Source organism: Crocuta crocuta, unplaced genomic scaffold (assembly GCF_008692635.1).
Source record: "Crocuta crocuta isolate KB4526 unplaced genomic scaffold, BGI_CrCroc_1.0 scaffold222, whole genome shotgun sequence".
NCBI classification, from domain to species: domain Eukaryota; kingdom Metazoa; phylum Chordata; class Mammalia; order Carnivora; family Hyaenidae; genus Crocuta; species Crocuta crocuta.
Window position 1 is genome coordinate 677,943 of NW_027528806.1, and position 18,109 is coordinate 696,051.

At 40.6% G+C, this 18,109-nt stretch overlaps 1 protein-coding gene and 1 pseudogene across 2 annotated transcripts; one reads left to right on the top strand and one right to left on the bottom strand.

Annotated features, from left to right (window-relative positions):
* The first annotated feature begins 1,219 nt into the window (after window positions 1–1,219).
* On the top strand, window positions 1,220–17,832 carry AMACR (alpha-methylacyl-CoA racemase). 2 transcript variants are annotated; one of them, XM_077755819.1, is made up of 5 exons: window positions 1,220–1,537; window positions 3,787–3,930; window positions 4,926–5,086; window positions 9,572–9,758; window positions 15,116–17,832. In XM_077755819.1, exons 1-5 carry the CDS (start codon window positions 1,291–1,293, stop codon window positions 15,523–15,525), a joined length of 1,149 nt encoding a protein of 382 aa, XP_077611945.1. In that variant the 5' UTR covers window positions 1,220–1,290; the 3' UTR covers window positions 15,526–17,832. The 2 variants fall into 2 exon arrangements, with proteins under 2 accessions (XP_077611945.1, XP_077611946.1); XM_077755820.1 differs by lacking the exon at window positions 3,787–3,930.
* Window positions 12,405–14,995, bottom strand: LOC144224693 (protein SET-like; annotated as a pseudogene).
* Window positions 17,833–18,109: the final 277 nt, after the last annotated feature.

The window sequence follows — 18,109 nt, forward strand, 5'->3', positions numbered from 1 at the left end:
CATAATAAGGCACTACCGGCTGGGTAACCTAAACAACAGAAAAACATTTTCTCAAGTTCTGGAGGCTAAAAGTACAAGATCAAGGTATCTTCAAGTTTGGTTTCTTCTGAGGCCTTTCTCCTTGGCTTGCAGATAGACAGTCACATGGTCATCCCTCAGTCCTTGCTATGTCCTAATCTTTTATTGTGAAGACATCAGCCATATTAATTAGGACCAATCCATATGACTTCATTTTATCTTAATTACCTCTTTCTAAGCTCTATCTCCAAATACAGTCACATGCTGAGGTACAGGGGTGGGGGGAGGGGTTAGGGCTTTAATATATGAATTCTGAAGGGACATAATTCAGCCTCTATCAGGGGATATGTGTCCAATGTAGGAAGCAAGAGTCATGTAAGGTTTTCCAGACTTCTGATTTGGCTGAGCTTTTCCATGACCTGTATCTTTGAGCTTATTACTTGATGCTGATTAATATCTCTGATTCAAGTGAATCTGATCCTGGCGGTTAGCTTAAGCTTTTATTTCTGTACTGTCGGTTAGAACACTAGACTGTAAGCAAATGTGAAAAAATACCGTGTCAATCTGGGTGTCTTCTGTAACATTCTTTGCAATTTACTTTCTTTTCAAGTTTTTAAAAAACACAAAACAAGAGAAGAGGGTAAGGAAGCATATGTCTTAAAAAAGGTAGGGAACCGGCTGGACAAGGACAAGGAGATGCTGTGTCAATCAAACAAGGAGCCTATTAGACTGATGTGAATCTGATGTCCTGGCAACCTACGAAGCAAACCAGATTCTAACCGTGTAAATGCCACAAAGTTATGAAGCTGAAACTTAAAAACACCCCATCACAAACAGCCAAGTAGACTTTCATCTATCTAGAGCTAATCAATGGATTTATTTGTTTTTTCTCTATACAAGCCTCTCCCCTGCTCCTGGGGGTAGAATGCTCCTAACCACTTCCTTTTGGGTGCTGCTTGATTAGATTTTGCTTAAAAAAAATCGTGAAATATTGAACAAGCTTCAGTTTATCTTTTAACATAAGATATGCAGAGAGGAAGGCAAGGAAAGCCGGCCCGAGTCAAGGGGCAGGCAACCCCCTGAAAGAGAAAGCCGCCGAGGGAAAGGAAAGCCGCCGATTGGACTAGGCCAGGAGGCGGGGCCCGGACCCTCCCGCGGCGCAGACTGCAGGCCAGCGGCTCTGCGCAGGCGCCGGAGCGACCGCTTGGAGGCCAGGCTCTCCCGGAGGGCCAAGCTCGTGAGGCTTCTCCCTCGCTTGGAGAGCCGGGTCCAATGGCGTTGCAGGGCGTCCGGGTGTTGGAGCTGGCCGGCCTGGCGCCAGGCCCCTTCTGCGGTATGGTCCTGGCGGACTTCGGGGCCCAGGTGGTGCGAGTGGACCGACCCGGCGCCAGAGGGGACTTGGGCTTACTGGCCCGCGGCAAGCGCTCGCTGGCGGTGGACCTGAAGCGGCCGGAGGGGGCATCCCTGCTGCGGCGCCTCTGCTCCCAGGTCGACGTGTTGCTGGAGCCCTTCCGCCACGGTGAGCCCCTGGCGCCTCCGCGCTCCCCATCGGGGACCGGACCAGGCCGAATGACAGGCTGCGCCGCCCACACGTATGCCCTGTTGCAACACGAACCCTTTCCTGTCCCTGCCTTTCTAGATTTTTCTGTTTCGTTTGCTGTTGTTGGTCATTCACCCCTTGAGATGACCTATACTTGGAAACTCAGGGGTTGGGGTTGCCCACGTACTCATAGGCATTTCCGGCCCCTTCCCAGGATCCTCATTGTTTCTAATCACTTGTATTTACGTTTCTTAATTATTTGGGAGCCACAAATCCTGTAAGACTCTAATGAAAGCCAAAGATTCGCTCCCTGGAAAATTGCATATAGGTACATAGTCGTTTTTCTACCATTTTGGGGGTTGGTGTACCCTCTAAAGCCTTCCTCAGACCCAGGCTGCCTTCTCTGCCGTGAACCCTGGTGTTCCCAAGCTCCAGCTTCAGCTCAGTTTACTCTGCTTCCTGGAGTCACTTTTTCCATTCCCACTGTTTTCACCTTTTATAGGCAGATGATGGCCAAATCTATAACTGTACCCCCGTCTTTTAGGGCCTTAGACCGCTGAAATACACAGACCCTGCACATCTCCCCACTTGCTATCCCCCAGTCACTGCAACTACTATAAATCCCAAAACAAGCACATTATCTTACCTCCGAAAATAGCGTCTCCTCCTATATTATTTCTCGGTAAATGGAACCAATACCTGCCCAATTGCCTGAATCTGAATCCTGTACCCCATCCATGGTTCCAAGTATTCTTTTGTTGTTGTTAAAAATTTTTAAATGTTTATTTATTTTTTAGAGAGAAAGAGTGTGAGTGGGGGAGAAGCAGAGAGAGAGGGAGACACAGAATCTGAAGCAGGCTCCAGGCTCTGAGCTGTTAGCACGGAGCCAGACCAGGGCCCCACACCAGGGCTCCAACCTACCAGCCAAGAAATCATGGCCTGAGCTGAAGTCAGAAGCTTAACCGACTGAGCCACCCAGGTGCCCAGTGACTGCAAATAGTCTTAACTTCATTTGATTTCAGTTATCAGGAATCCAGACATTTTTCCTCCTTCGCTACTGTAGCTTCCTTCACATTGTCCTAACAGCCTTTTTAAAGATGATGTTTGGGTCCAGCACAACTGCATCCATTCTCAGCTACCAGGCCAGTCAGGCTCAAGTACAAATCCAAAGCTTTGCCTGATACATAACAAAGTCAGTAAACGTTTGGTGAATGAATTGAATGTCTGTGAGGCACCAGGCATATTGATGTGTTAACTCATTTATCCACACAGCCGGATTGAAAGATTATAATAATTTAATACTTAGGATCATATCATAATTTAATAATGCCCCATTTAGAGATGGAGGCTCAGCATGGTTGACTCCAAGATCTTGCAATTAGAGGGAAAGTGGAGCTGTGAATACAGATGTAGCTGCCGGGTGAGAGGATTGTGGCTGCTGTTTATTTAGGTAAGGGACTAGAGTTTTCTGTAATTTACTGTAGCTTTAGGAAGGTAAAGACTGTAAAATTATTATATAGCCTTTATTATTTTTAATCCCAGGTGATTAAAAATACTAGTTATCTGGATTTTGTGCAATAAATACTGTACTTATAAGAGCTCTTAGATGCTATTGTAGCAAATCTTTCCAAGGATATTTTGCTGAGCCTTTTGTGAAGGTGCCATGCTAAGCACTTTAGAGACCCATGGAAACGGATCAGGTGTGAATCCTGCCTGAGGAGCTTCTAAGCTGATGGGGAAGATGAGGGAATATATACACACATAAGCACAGTGTGAGATAGAAGGTGGTGGATGATGATGTAGGCACAGAAAATGAAAAGACCCTAAAAGCTTTCACAAGTGAAAATTTTGGCCAAATTCAGCTCCAGGGTAACTCTTCCAGGAGAACAAGCCATTTCTAATAAGTTACTGAAGAGAGTATTTGGAGAACTATTAAGGCACTGACTAAAGGAATGAATGATCCACTATGGGGATTGCAGGAACTTAAGATATGCCTGAAGGGAATTAAGGTAGGGCTGGAAAGAAGTAGGATTCTGGGGGCAAAAGTCACACATTCCAGAAATGGTGGCCTCACTCTTTGTGTCCTTCATTATTGGAACATGCTGAACCCACAACAAACATCATCAGTATGACTTGGAAGAGTGCCACTTTAGACAGGATTGTACCTATCCTCAATTCCTCCCTCTTAAAAAAAAAAAAAAAAAAATCATTGTTCCTTTTCTCTTAAGGTGTCATGGAAAAACTCCAGCTAGGCCCGGAGATTCTGCAGAGGGAGAATCCAAAGCTCATCTATGCCAGGTTGAGTGGATTTGGCCAGTCAGGAAGATTCTCCAGGGTCGCAGGCCATGACATCAACTATTTGGCTTTGTCAGGTTTGATGACAAAATAATTTCTCTACACTTTTTACTTTGTTCCCAGTCGAGATTTACAGTGACACTAACTAAAAAGAACTTTTAAAGGCAAAAATTTAAATATCTATCAGAATCAATAAGGAGAGCATGGCTGTTTAAAAAGGGTCGGTTTGTCATAGTACACTTATTCTCAACCCTCTTCCCCATCCTAACACATTTGAGGTCTCATATACTCTCACCAGTAACATTTACTTACTACATTTCTCACTACAGTTCTCAGGTGTGACCCTGCCAGGAAGTCAGAGCCTTGGTGGGTAACAGGGACGGGGTTCTATGATTTGAAAATGCTGAAATAGTTTGATCTGGACTCCCCTTTCTTTCCACCTCCATTGAGAATCATTGCCTGAGTCACCATTTTAGACTTCTATGAGTATCTGTAGTTTTCAGGTCGTATTGTCACTTTATTAGAATTTTTGCCTGTGAGAACATTAGAATGGCCTGGTCCCCAGAATTCTAAGAAACTGTGTTGTTGAGTAAAGGTTTCAAATTTTCTGTGAGTACACATTTAAAGATTGAGGATAAGAGTGTGGGTAGAATTGTTTTTTCCATCTATTTTAAAATAGAATCACTTTTCTTTTTTCTTGTGTTTGATTATTTTCTTACATCTCTAATAAGACTGGAAGTGGATTATACTGTCATTAAGCCATAAACTAAATTGCTAACAATAATTTTTTTTTCTCAAAACTCAGTGAGTAAAAACTTAGCGGTAAAATTCTGAAAGTGTTAGTTGGAATAAAGTTTTAGAGACAAAACAAAACAAAACAAGGAGCCTTGTTGGGGGGAAAGCCTGTTTATAAATATGCTAACCAGGTTTAGATTTGGAAAAACATCAGGTACTGGTTTTCACCATGTCAGCAACTAGAATGATTGGTTATTCCTCTTAAGATGTTTATGTATTTATTTAAAGCGACATTAAATTTACAGTTAGTGATCCCTGATTTCTTTACATGATGTAGGTGTTCTGTCAAAGATCGGCAGAAGTGGTGAGAATCCGTATGCACCGCTGAACCTCCTGGGTGACTTTGGTGGTGGTAGCCTCATATGCACACTGGGCATCTTGATGGCTCTGTATCAACGCACACGCTCTGGCAAAGGTCAGGTCATTGATGCCAGCATGGTAAGTGTTAATCAGGGGAGGTGGTGAGCCTACCAGTTTGTTCCAAGTATGATAGGCGGCTGCCTCAGATTGTTTTGTGAGCAAGATAAGAGGTAAATGAGATGTGGAGTTTGAATCCAAATTATGAAGATATCCTTTTTATTTTTTTAAATAGCCTCATGTCCTTTAATTGATTATCTTGTTTGTGGAATCAGTTTTCTAAACTTTTCATGAAAGTTCTGATTCCTTTGTTGGTTTTAACAATTTTCCCCTGCCATTTCTTGTGCTCAGAATACAGTTTTCAAGCAATCTTCATTAAAAACTGGGCTCAGAAAGGAAGTCTCCCTTAGCAGACAGAGAAGATTCTTAAGGGTGCTAAAGTAAAATTGGGCCAGTGTAGACCTCCCTGTTACATTTTGTAGCTTCATGAAGCTTCAGGTATTTCACTGTCCTGCACTGAGTAGGCGCCTTGTGTTACACTAGGCACTCTCCCTGAACCATTTCTCCTAATCGTCAAAACACCAGTTCCACTTGGAATACTTTTTTAAGCATGAGGAAACTGCAGCATAGAAATTTGCCCAAGTTCTCACAGCCATTTGATAAGAGCCCAATCCAGCATTCTACACATTTGCATTTAGACAGATCTTTGGAGGGAGAATGAAGATGGATTTGAGGAAGCCAAGATTGGAGGCAGAGGGAGAGTTATTGGGTCATTGTTGAGAGATAAGAGCAAGTGCTAAGCTAATGGATGGTGGAAGGGGTCCGAATTTAAGGGACATTTGAGATGTAAAATTGCCAGGATTGGTGATGCCTTGGCAGTAAGGGGGGGAGGGAGGAGTCCAGGGTGGCTCCCCTGTTTCTGGCTTGGATGGCCTGGTGGATGGCCTCACTGGCACCTTGGGAAGGACAGCCAATGGAAGAGGAAGCATGGGTTAGTGGTTAAGAGCATGGGGTTCTGCCACCTACTTCCTCACCCCAGCTCTGCCACTGACTGGTTCTCTGATCTTGGGTAAGTTCCTGACCTCCCTGTTTCTCAGCTTCTTCTTTGTGAAATGGAGACAGTAATGGTACCTACCTCATAACGTTGCTAGAGAACTAAATGAATTGATCCATTGTTCAGTATGTTAACAATGCCTGGCATAGAGGAGGTGCTCTCTAAGAATTTGGTGGTGGTGTTGTTATTGTAAGAGGGATTCAGCTTTATTGTTATTATAAGAGGGATTCAGCTCGGCTCATTTCAAGTTTGAAGTTTTTTTTCACATATCCAGACAGTATAAGCACTCAAAATTTGAGACTACAAACAGGTTTTATTGTCATTTGGAAGCCACATGAGACTGTGTGGTCCTCTAGGGAAGGGGACGGAACACCATCTTTGAAGAGTGGGCAGAAGAGGAGAGAGGCAAGGGCACAAGGGGAGCCAAGTGGAGAACTGTGGAGTGTTTCCATGAAAATGAAAGGTAAAGAAAGTGCTAAAACAAAACAGAACAAAACAAACAAACACAAAAAGACTGGTCAGAGGGCCAGGTATCAGTAGAGAACTCAAAACTTTATTTTTTAATATTTTTTAAGTTTATTTATTGAGAGAGAGAAAGCGAGCAGGGGAGAAGCAGAGAAAGGGGGGACTCCCAAGCAGCCTCCATCTGTCAGTGCAGAGCCTGACATGGGGCTTGAACTCACGAACTGATCATGACCTGAACTGAAACCAAGAGTGGGAGGCTCAACTGACTGAGCCACCCGAGTACCCCCTCAACAGTTTAGATCTGAACACTGTAAATTGGATTCGTCATTGGTGACCTGTTGCCAGCTTGAAAGCTATTTCAAGCCCCTCATCTTGGGGCCTTGGCTTATACTTCCTTCTCCTCACAGGCTAAACCCTGTACTATTTCTTCACCTTCTGATTCTCTTATCAGGATACATTCTCATTGTCCTTTGTGTCCATCTTTGAAGTGTGTGATTGATCTTTTTTTTTTTTTTTTAATATTTATTGTTGAGAGAGAGAGAAACTTTGTGCGCATGCGCATGTATGAGTGGGGTGGGGGTGCAGAGAGGGAGACAGAGGATCCAAAGCAGGCTCTGTGCTGACAGCAGAGAGTCCAGTTCAGGGCTCACAGACTGAGATCAGCACCTGAGTGAAAGTTGGACGCTTAACCCACTGAGTCACCCAGGCGCACCTGTGATTGGTCTTTCTATGTCCAGCTCCTGGCCCAGTCCCAGCAGCAGCACCAACTTAACACTTACTGTATGCCCAGCACAGGTGAGGGGCTTTAGATAGGTCTTCCGTCTGGTCCACATAGCTCTCTGAAGGAGGTACGCTTACTCTCTTTTGGCGTTTGAAGACTTCCAGACTTGCGGAAGTTAACTGCCTTCTAAAGCAGGTGGCTGGAGGGGATCAGAAGTGCTGCACCTAGGCAACTGACACTTTCATGAATGTGAAAACTCAGAACACATGCTTTCAACCACTACCCTCTATGGGCATGGTCACAGTGGTCCAAAAGGAATGAGCTAAGAACTAACTTGAGACCTTAGGAGTTTTGAGGAGAATTTAAGATTAAATACTTATTTACTGATAATTTGAATAAGTCATCAATGATGTGTAATTTATTACATATAGTCAAATATAAATAAAAGATAATTGCTTTCATCAGACTGTGTCTAATCAGAATTACATGATGATAGTAGGGTGTTAGTATATGTGGAAATGCAAACTTGATTCAGGGTTCATGTTTGCATTAGGGTGGTGTGAGTGTTGGCTAATAACTCAAGGCCTAATGGATCAGTAAAGCATGGTATTCACTATTTTCTCATCTCTGGGAGCCCTGTGATACAAATAGTTGTACAAGCTGATTAGTGGGAGCTGATATCTTATTCTTTTAGGCCAGTAGTTTGCAAATGTTTTTAGCAGCAGAATCAGGCCTCCCTGTGATGTTCTGGAGTTGACTCTTTGTAGTACTGTCTCCTTGGAAACTGTCAGGTTCAGAAAACTGTGGAACCTGGCATCTCTTTTGCTGTGTTTACCCCTGATCTGGGGAAGTGCACTTGACGTGGGGTGGGATGGCTGTGCATTGGCACATAAGCTGTTCATATTGTTGGTGAGAACAATGTAAAGGGTTGGGAAGTCGAGGCTCCAGTTTTTCTGTATCAAAGATCTCTCATTCCTGTCAGCTAAGCAACATGTGGGTGAAGGAAAAGGGAAGCCACACACCTGAGTAGCCTCATGAGAAGGTGAGAATTGTAACTGTTATGTCTCTGTCCTCTATTCTTCTATGATCCCAAATAAAGATAGGATTAAATTTGAGTCTCTTTGTGTCCTGAATGGGCCAAACTGATAGACCCATAGCTCTATTAGTGCATCTTTTTTCAGTTTACACATCAGTACATCTAGTATATAAAAGAGATTGTATGTGTATACGTATATATATGCGTATGTGTATCTATCATTGTATGTGGATATCAGTCTCTGTATATGTATGTGTGTGTATGTATACGAGTAAATATGGGGACTCTAAAATCTGTGTAACCCTCTTTCAGAAAAAGCATCTTGTTAGGCCACTTACACAAATCTATACATCCTATTTGGTATGTATAGATGTCAGAGACATGAGAGTGTGCATGAGATTTCAAGTTAAAAGGGAAAGTTGGGATGTATCCAAAGATATAGCCAGTAACCATGAAAATTTCCATGGGCCTCCCAATTCCAACTATTTGACGTGAGGCTGCCTTGATGGCCTTCTCCCTGGGGTTCAAAAATCGTTAGGATCAAAAAGCCATAAGGATAGGGAAGTAGTCTTCTTTGGACAGTCACATGCATCCAGCCTTGTGACAGCTACATCTGAGGATGTGAATCCATTCCTCTTATTTCAGAACTCAGTGGGAAGTTGGCATTCCCAAACTAGTTTGTCTGGACTCAGAAAACCTGTGTATCTGCCGCTTATATTATGTTTATTTTGTAACTTTCTAATTAAAGTTTAAATATTCAAATAAGCTTTCTTGAGCTTGGAGTCAAACTAGAATAAGCTAAATTTAACTGTAATGTGGTTTACCTTTAAAATGTGATAGTTTCATAGTATTTATGTGTATATGTTTATAGGTATTGAGATCAGAAGATTGATTTTTCAAAACCTCTTTGCTTTATTTTTAACTTTTATCCTGACAGTTTTTAATGTATATAATTATAGAGAGAATATATAATGAACTTCCATGTACCCTCACTTGGCTTAAAAAATGATCAACATTTGGCAGTTTTATTAGAAAGGAAGAACAAAAGTAGTTCCTTTTAAGTCTTTTCTGAACAGTATTTTCTGAACCGAATAGTGGAGAAATCCTGTATCATAAACCTGTTCTAACCCACTTTCTTGAAATATCAGGAAGTTGTGTGATTATATACAGTCTTCCTGTGCTCTAAGAAACATTGTTACACAAATGTTAAAAAAAAATCTAAGTGGGAATGAATCCTGTTTTTATAGTTTAAATAATGGATTCATACTGTATTCCGTTTCTGTTCCACAGGTGGAAGGAACAGCATACCTCAGTTCTTTTCTGTGGAAATCTCTACAAATAGGACTGTGGGAACAGCCTCGAGGACAGAACATGCTAGATGGTGGAGCACCTTTCTACACAACTTACAGGACGGCGGATGGGGGTTTCATGGCTGTTGGTGCAATAGAACCCAAGTTCTACAAGCTGCTGATCAAAGGTAAGTAAATTCATGTGCCTCCCCGACTCGCTTCCCTTTTCTTGTGGGTGTTCCTTAACCTGTATTTTTGGGCCTTTTTAATTCATTATGTCTTTTATTATATATCCACTTTATGATTAACCTTATTATAGCTATCATTATATTGTGGGACATTCCCTTTATGTTTAAATTGACAGGTACTTTCACAAGTCTATAAAATAGCTCAGAGTTTTATAAACGAATCCATTTTGTGGGAGTTCACTTTTTATTACATTTCATACTCAGTAGTGTCAGATATTAATGTCGCCCTTGTGTGCCCACATCTTATCCTGAGAAATGAGGTGCTGGTTCTCCCAGTGGGATACCAGAGTACAGAGTGACTTTGGTGAATAAGATTTTGCTGGAATAATGTTATTATCACTTGCTGCTTTTACAGTTTACCTTTCTTGCAGATTCTTGTCTTATTTGCATGTGGCTACAAGTTAGGAGAATTTGTGATCTTTTCTTCCCTAATTAAATAATTGGACTAACATTATTTGTTCTTGTAAAATGTTTGAACTTAAAGTTTACTTTACAGATAATTGAGTATCTGAGAAGTTTTAGAATATACAGTGAAGTAGTGTGACAAGCTGGTCATGGTGCATCTGTCTTTTCAACTTTGTTTGGAGTTTGATTGTTATGTTTGGTAGCTTTTCAGATGTAATATACTACTCACAGTTGTTTGCATATAGCTGAAATCATTGTTTTTTTCTAGCATCAGAAAACATTTTATGATCAACAATATTAACTTCCTTAACTTTAGTTGGTAAAACATACAACAAAATGGTTTACATAGATCATAAAGGCTTTTCTGTTCCAAAATTAAAACTAAGAATGGAAGGTATTAATTAAAAAATAAGGACAGAACAATGCTGTTTTAGGGGCTGAATGGTGGGGTCAATACTCTTACCTCTGTGGTGCAGGGCCTTGGAAGGCAGCAGGGATATAGCTTGTATAGTTTGTACCTGACATAAACCTTGTATATTTATGCATTGTCTATATAGAATTTAAACGTAATGATAAAATTGACTAAACTTCAGTCAGTTTTTTTTTCTTTTCTTTTTTTTTTTAAGAGCATTAGTGGGGCAGAGGGAGAGAGGGAAAGAGAATCATAAGCAGGCTCCATGATCAGCACGGAGCCCAACACAGGGCTCCATCCATGTCCCTAGATCATGACCTAAGCCAAAATCAAGAGTCGGACGCTCAACGGATTGAGCCACCCAGATGCCCATCTGTCAGCTTTTTGTTATCATCATTCAGAGGCAATTCTAAATGACAATGATAAAATATACTCATTTTAAAGTAATTTGTTAGGAGAGCCTGGATGGCTCAGTTGTTTGAGCATCTGACTTCGTCTCAAGTCATGATCTCCTGGTTTGTGAGTTTGAACGCCTTGGCAGGCTCTGTGCTAACAGCTCAGAGCCTAGAGCCAGCTTCAGATTCTGTGTCTTCCTCTCTCTCTCTGGCCCTCCCTCACTTGTGCTGTGTCTCTTTCTCTCTCAAAAATAAATAACAAAAGAAAAGAAAAGAAATTTGTTGGTTTGAGTTCTAAACAATTGCTACAGCTACCATTGAGTTCTAATAACATATGTAAGCTCTATTAGCACATTTTAATTACTTATCCTTTAGTAAATATTGCATAGAAATTACTCAGAGAACTCCCAATTTTATGGTCTCACTCCAGTGTTTTCTTTTAAAATTTGTATAGTTCCAATATCCACATTGAGCTCTCTGTTACATCATGATTAATTTTTGTATATGGGGTGAGGTAAGGGTCCAACTTCATTGCTTTGCATATGGCTATCCAGTTTTCCCAGCCCTATTTGTCAAAAAGGCTATTCTTTCTCCACTGAATGGTTTTGGCATCCTTGTTGAAAATCAGTTGCCCATAATTGTAAGGGTTTATTTTTGGACTCTCAGTTCTATTCCACTGAGGTACATGTCTATCCTTATGTCTGTACCACACTGTGTTGGTCATTGTAGCTTTGTAGTAAGTTTGAAATTAGGAAGTGTGAGCCTTCCAGTTTCGTTCTTTTTCAAGATTGTTTGGCTATTCGGGTTCCATTTCCGTATGTATTGTTTTTAACACTTATTATTTTTGAGAGAGACAGAGCGCGAGTCAGGGAAGGGTAGAGAGAGAGGAAGACACAGAATCTGAAGCAGGCTCCAGGCTCTGAGCTGTTAGCACACAGCCCGCTGTGGGACTTGGACCCATGAACCATGAGATCATGACCTGGGATTTTGACTCAGCTGTGCTGAGTCTGTACATCAATCTGGGGAGTATTGCCATCTTACCAATCTTAAGCCTTAATATCCATGAACATATGATGCTTTCCATTTATTTAAGTCTATAATTTCTTTCAGTGATACTTTGTAATTTTCAGTTCACAAAACCTGCACTTATTTTGCTAAATTTATACTGAATAATTTTATTATTTTTGATGCAATTGTAAATGATATTTTGGTATTGTTCATTCTTAGTGTATAGAAATATATAGTATATAGTTGTTTTTGTATATTGGTCTTAATTCCTGCAACCTCACTGAGCTCATTTTTGTTCTAAGTGTGGATCTCTGAATTGATCTTGCTTGAGTTCCTTGAGATTCTTGGATGTGCAATTTTAAGTTTTCAACAAATTTGGGAAATTTTCAGACATTCCTCCTTTCTTCCCTCCTCCTTTCCTTCCTCCCCCTCGTCGTCATCGTCTTCATCACCTCCATCCTCATTTCTTCCTTCATCCATATCTTCCAATCCTCCTTCTCCTCCCCTCCCCCTCCTTCTCCTTTCCCTCCTTCATCATCTATATTGGGAACCAAGTAGTACTTTAATGGATTTGATCAAATACTGTCTTTATGACCTCTCCTAACTCATCTGCACCTGCATCAGGATGGTCAGTAAACCAGCTGAAAAAGCTCTCTGGCTCCTCATGCTGTCTCTTTCTGCTGGCTTTCTTCTGCATTTGACTTGGACATGTCATCAAATCCTTTCAAGATTTCCATTTGATTTTACTGGATTTTGAAGATGGATCATCACTCTCATTCAGATGGGATTCTTTGGAGAGAACTTTATTTTCAAAATAAGGGTTTTTTTCAAAATAAAAATCTACTCTGTAACCTGATGTAATATCTTCAAATTCTGTCGCTTCAACTCTTGTCAAATAATGCAGTGCCTCTTCGTCTCCCTTTCCTATTGACAAATGTTGTTACCCCATTGTGGGATCATTGCATACTTACAACATGAATTTTTGTTTAATATGTGCCTGATATTGTGTTACAGAGAAGTAAACTTGATGGCATGTACTTAATAAGTATTTTGTGTAACTGTATGTATGTGTATGTGTTACATGTATTTATAAGATTGCTGTTTGGAAATCAAAACATACTTCCCCAACTTTTAAATAGTGTCTGAATCTGCAGGCCAGTCCTTAAAAGTCTGTTTCACTTAAAATACCAGGAATTTAATAATTGATTATGCTATGAAAACTAGCTGCAATCTACAATTGTATTTATGTGGGGGAGTGGTTTTAGAGTTCCATACAGGAATGTCAAGAGCACAGGAAACAGCCTATCCTAAACAATTGGTAGTTAGTCCTGTGGCCTTGGTCAGAGTCATGGGCAGGAAGGGAAGCTATGGGCTGAGAAAGGATGATAAAACAGTGGAAAATCTGGGGTGTCAGAGTTAGGGGTAGGAGCTGGGGTCTTTTGATTTCTAGTATTTTTCCAGTATACAAGCTATAATCTGTGAGACCATTAATCTCAAATGTAATGTCTGTCACAGAGAGAACATATTGGATCCAATTTTATTTAGTATTCTGATTCTGACTTAAGAAAATGGTTTCAAAAGCATGCAAAGACATTTCTAACAGTAACTATGATCTACGTCACTATTTTTTGGCTAACTGGTTATTTTATTTGTTTTTCAATCACAGAGTTTGGGGTAATCAGGAAAAAGAAGCAAAGTAAAAGGCATCCTTAGGAACCTTTCTTTCTTTCTTTTTTTTTTTGGTGGATTATAGTGACAAACCTGAGGTTATGGCTGCATGTTTTTCTTTGTATTTGAATGCGACCAATGGCTACAGAGGAAAATTTACTCGTTTACCCCACAGTTATCTTTTCACAACTATCCAGAACTATGAGTTCTTCTTATTATCTTACATATCCCAAAACCCTAAGAAGGGCCTGCAGTATTCATGTCTCCCTTCTTCTGTAGGGATTTTCTTCTTCAAAGCAGCTTACAATTAGTCATTGCTCTTCTACATGGTAGAGAAGGAAAGGATGATCCAAGTGAGCATTATGAGGTTAACTTGACTGAACTTCTGCAAAATCACATGCATGAGAAGGTCCTTTCGTTATTATTCTAGTCAAAGATCCACACTTAAAACCCCTCTTCCACATGGGAATAGAAAATGACATTTACACCAAACTCTAGTAAAGTAGCCTTTTGGGTGTGATATAACCAGCTCTGGAGTTCAGGTGGATTTGCAGGGGTAGGTGCTTGTAGTTAATAAAGGAAGCACAGAGGAGGTCCGGGGCCTGATGAGCCATCCTTTCTGTTAATTCCCCAGCTGGATACTTTCATCTTCTCTCCACCATGTGTCGATGGGCCTTTCGAGGTCTCCTTCATGCCTGACACAGAAGTCTGTGTACCCCACTCATGATTTGGCTTGTGAATCACTTTCTGTCCTGTTTGTTGTAGGAGCAGTTTGTTGTGTTGGGCCTTTGGTGACCTTACAACTCGTTCGTTCCTAGTTCACAGCAGTTTTGTAAGAGGGTAATGGGTCAAATATCATTGCTTGACTAGAGCTCTTTTGTTTGTCTAGAATAAACAGAGGTGAATAGTACACATAAAATTGCAGTCTTGAATTTAATCATTTATCTTCAGATTTCTTCCCTAACAACTGGGCTAGTTGTGTGTAAAGTTGTTTCAAACTTTTATCTTTGTAGGGTTTGGGTACACCGTATAAAATGTGGGGTTATTTGAATTCAGTACGACAGATAGTAATATCCTGAGGAACTTTCTTTTTGAAAACCTTCTCAGAGAAAAACTCAATTTCTGGGAACTAGACCTTTACAAATAGACTACTTTTGATGAAATGTAAATAATAAAATCTGGGCAGTGGGAAGTCTGTTTTAAGTCCTGCTACCCGATTGATTACCTTTGCCCTTTCCAGCTGTTGGCTCCAACTTCAAGTTGAGCTTGAATTTCTTCTCTTGACCCATTTGAGAAACCCTTGTAGAAAATCCTATTTGCAACACTCGGGTGAGGTCAAAACTTATTTTATTGACTATAATCACTCTACCCAAAGCATAGTAATTTAAGAAATTGTGTTTTTATCTCAGGACTTGGGCTAAAGCCTGATGAGCTTCCTAATCAGATGAGCATGAGTGATTGGCCAGAAATGAAGAAGAGATTTGCAGATGTATTTGCAAAGAAGACCAAAGAAGAGTGGTGTCGGATCTTTGATGGCACAGATGCGTGTGTGACTCCAGTTCTGACCTTTGAAGAGGTTACCCAGCATGATCATAACAAAGAACGGGGCTCATTTATCCGTGACAAGGACCAGGGCGTGAGTCCCCGCCCTGCGCCTCTGCTGTCAGACACCCCAGCTCTCCCTTCTTCCCAAAGGGATCCTTTCGTAGGAGAACATACTGAAGAGGTACTTCAAGAGTTTGGGTTCAGTCAGGTAGAGATCAATCAGCTTACCTCAGATAAAATTATTGAAATTAATAAGGTAAGAGCTAATCTCTAAATTCCAGGCCTCACAGCTCAAGTGAGTTGAATACTGCGTGTTCAGTATAGAATAATACATAAAATTGTATGTATGGAAACATGAAGAAACGGTATCAGAGTAGATCAGCTATTCTAATCAAGAAACAAGACTTAGTACACAGTAATGATTGAATTCCAAAAATGGTTAACATCACGACTCATGATTTAGGAATGTTTTTAGTTTACTGCCTAAATTGTGGCAGTTTTTCTGCTTCTCAATCCACTTGATAGATTATATTTTTAATATTAAAAGTTTAATAGTGTATTTTAAATGAATGAATATAATGCTTTGTATTAAATAAAGCCTTTCCCCCTCCCCTAAAGTTTACTTCTGCTTTTAAGTTTCTGAAAAGCTTTTAAGAAAGTCCTTCAGATAGCACTTAAAAAGCAATTTGTGACTCATTGAAATAGCTTTGGCTCTGTTTACCAAAATGAACTCCTTGGATAGAAAAGTCTGATCCTTTTAATGTGGTAAGAAAATCTTTCAGCCAGTGTCTTGGAATTAGAATTTTAGAAAAGGCTCTTGATGTTTCCTTCAGAGAACCCCCACTGTGCATCTAGACTACATCCTAGAGCCTGGCTCTGTGTGGCTGCCTCTTAGCATCACCCGCCATGTCTCTTAGGAAATGTCCATCCGTTAGAAAGTCCTGCTAGACTCTTCCTCTTCTTACAGGTCTCTGGCCTCCATTCCCATCACATCTGCCTCTGCCCCCAGTAGGCCCATGGCTTACCCCTCACTTCATTCAGGGCACTGCCCAAATGTCACCTTAGGGAGTACCCTTTCCTGACCCCGCCCTAAAGTGGCAGCCACTTTATCACTTGCTTTCCCCTCTCCCCTTTCATTTTTATTCACATGTGTTATTACTGACATTATATTGATTAACCCCAGCCCTCTTAACCAACTCTTTCGTAACCAGTGCACACTAGAATGGAAGCTTTAGGAAGGGCTTTGTAGGTTTTATTCACTGTGAAATCCTCAGTTCCTGGATCAGTGCGTGGCCCACAGTGGAAACTTTGTAAATATTTATTTAAGAAGTGAATCTCAATAGTGAAGTGCTGTCAGTGTCCACCTTCATAGCTCCATACCCATCCCGTTCCCAACGTCCATTGCTGCCTTTATTCAGACCCCTATTACCTCTTTCCTGGACCACTGCTCAACTTGTCTACCTGACTTTCACCTCCAGTACCACTGCCTTTTTTTTTTTTCTTAAACCTGTTACTCTATGAGTAATCTTTACCACATCAAACTGGTCTTTTCTTCATGTAAAATTCAATGGTCTCCCTTTTTTTTTTCCTATGTAACAAATATAAACCCATTTATTTGGCATATTAACCCTTTTTTATAATAAGACATCTACCTACCTGTCCAGTACCACCTTTATTCCCCAGCACTTTCTATTGGAGTGCCTTAAGTTTCTAATTGTGTGATGGTCTCTCTTGCTTCCATTCCTTTCCATATTCTGTAGCATTTTCCAGGACTAACAGTACTCTCAGCCTCTTTTGCTCCAGCTTGTTGATTTAGCAAATTTAGACTTGGCTCAAACAGCCTTCTTTGTGATACTTCTGGTGTTTCTCAGCCCTATGGCAATTTTATACAATGATTATGGAATTTGAGTCAGATATCAATTGGGTTCAAATACCACTCACTCACTGTGGTGTCCAAGACAATGCCTGTGACTAGGTGCTCAGTAATTGTTTGTTCTAAGGGGTCCTTCCTCTGTTTCCATTGCACTTTGTACATATCTCCAAGGATAGTCATTGCTTTTAGTGTAGTTTACATAACTCTTCACTAGGTCATAAGCTCGTAGAGTAGTTGCTCTAGCACACAAGAGAACCGTCTGGAGACACTGTTAAAATACAGATTCCTAGGCCCGACCCTAGAGATTCTAATGCAGTGTGTCAAGGGCAAGACCCATGAATTTACATTTTTGCCAAGTTTCCAGGTGATCTTAATGCTTCTGGTTCAAAGACCACACCTTGAGTGGCACAGTCCTAATAGATAAGAACAGAGTCTTTTTCCTTTTGCTACTCTCATAATAGGTGTTCAAAAAATATCTATTGAAGGGTTGATGAGGGAAAGAACAAAAGTCAGTTGGCAAAAATCTGTAAATAAGCAGATGGGCTAGCTCAAAATATTGATTTCTGTGATTGATTGACTTTATACCAAATGCTTGAATGAAAAATTCGTTTTTGTAGTGTATAGTTTTTAAAGAATACATGTATGTAAATAAGGCTAATAGATTTTGTTAATGATACTTTTCTTCTGAAGAATCTAAGACCCTGTGCAGAAAATGCTACACTTCCTCTTTGGTTATCTTTTGACAAACTGTAGACTTAGAAATAGGCAAAGCAGTAGGTGAGAAGAACATAGGAGGCTGTAAGGAGGATGGAGGAGAAGCAGACAGTTGAAGATGGCAGATTCGAGTGGAAGGCAAATTATACTCGTGAATACATAGGAATTTTATTCTTGCATGTGTAGTTCAGTATACACTGATTTACACTTTCTTTTGATCCTACAATGTAGGAAGCGATGGGATGCTACACACTGTATGGTGATGAATCAA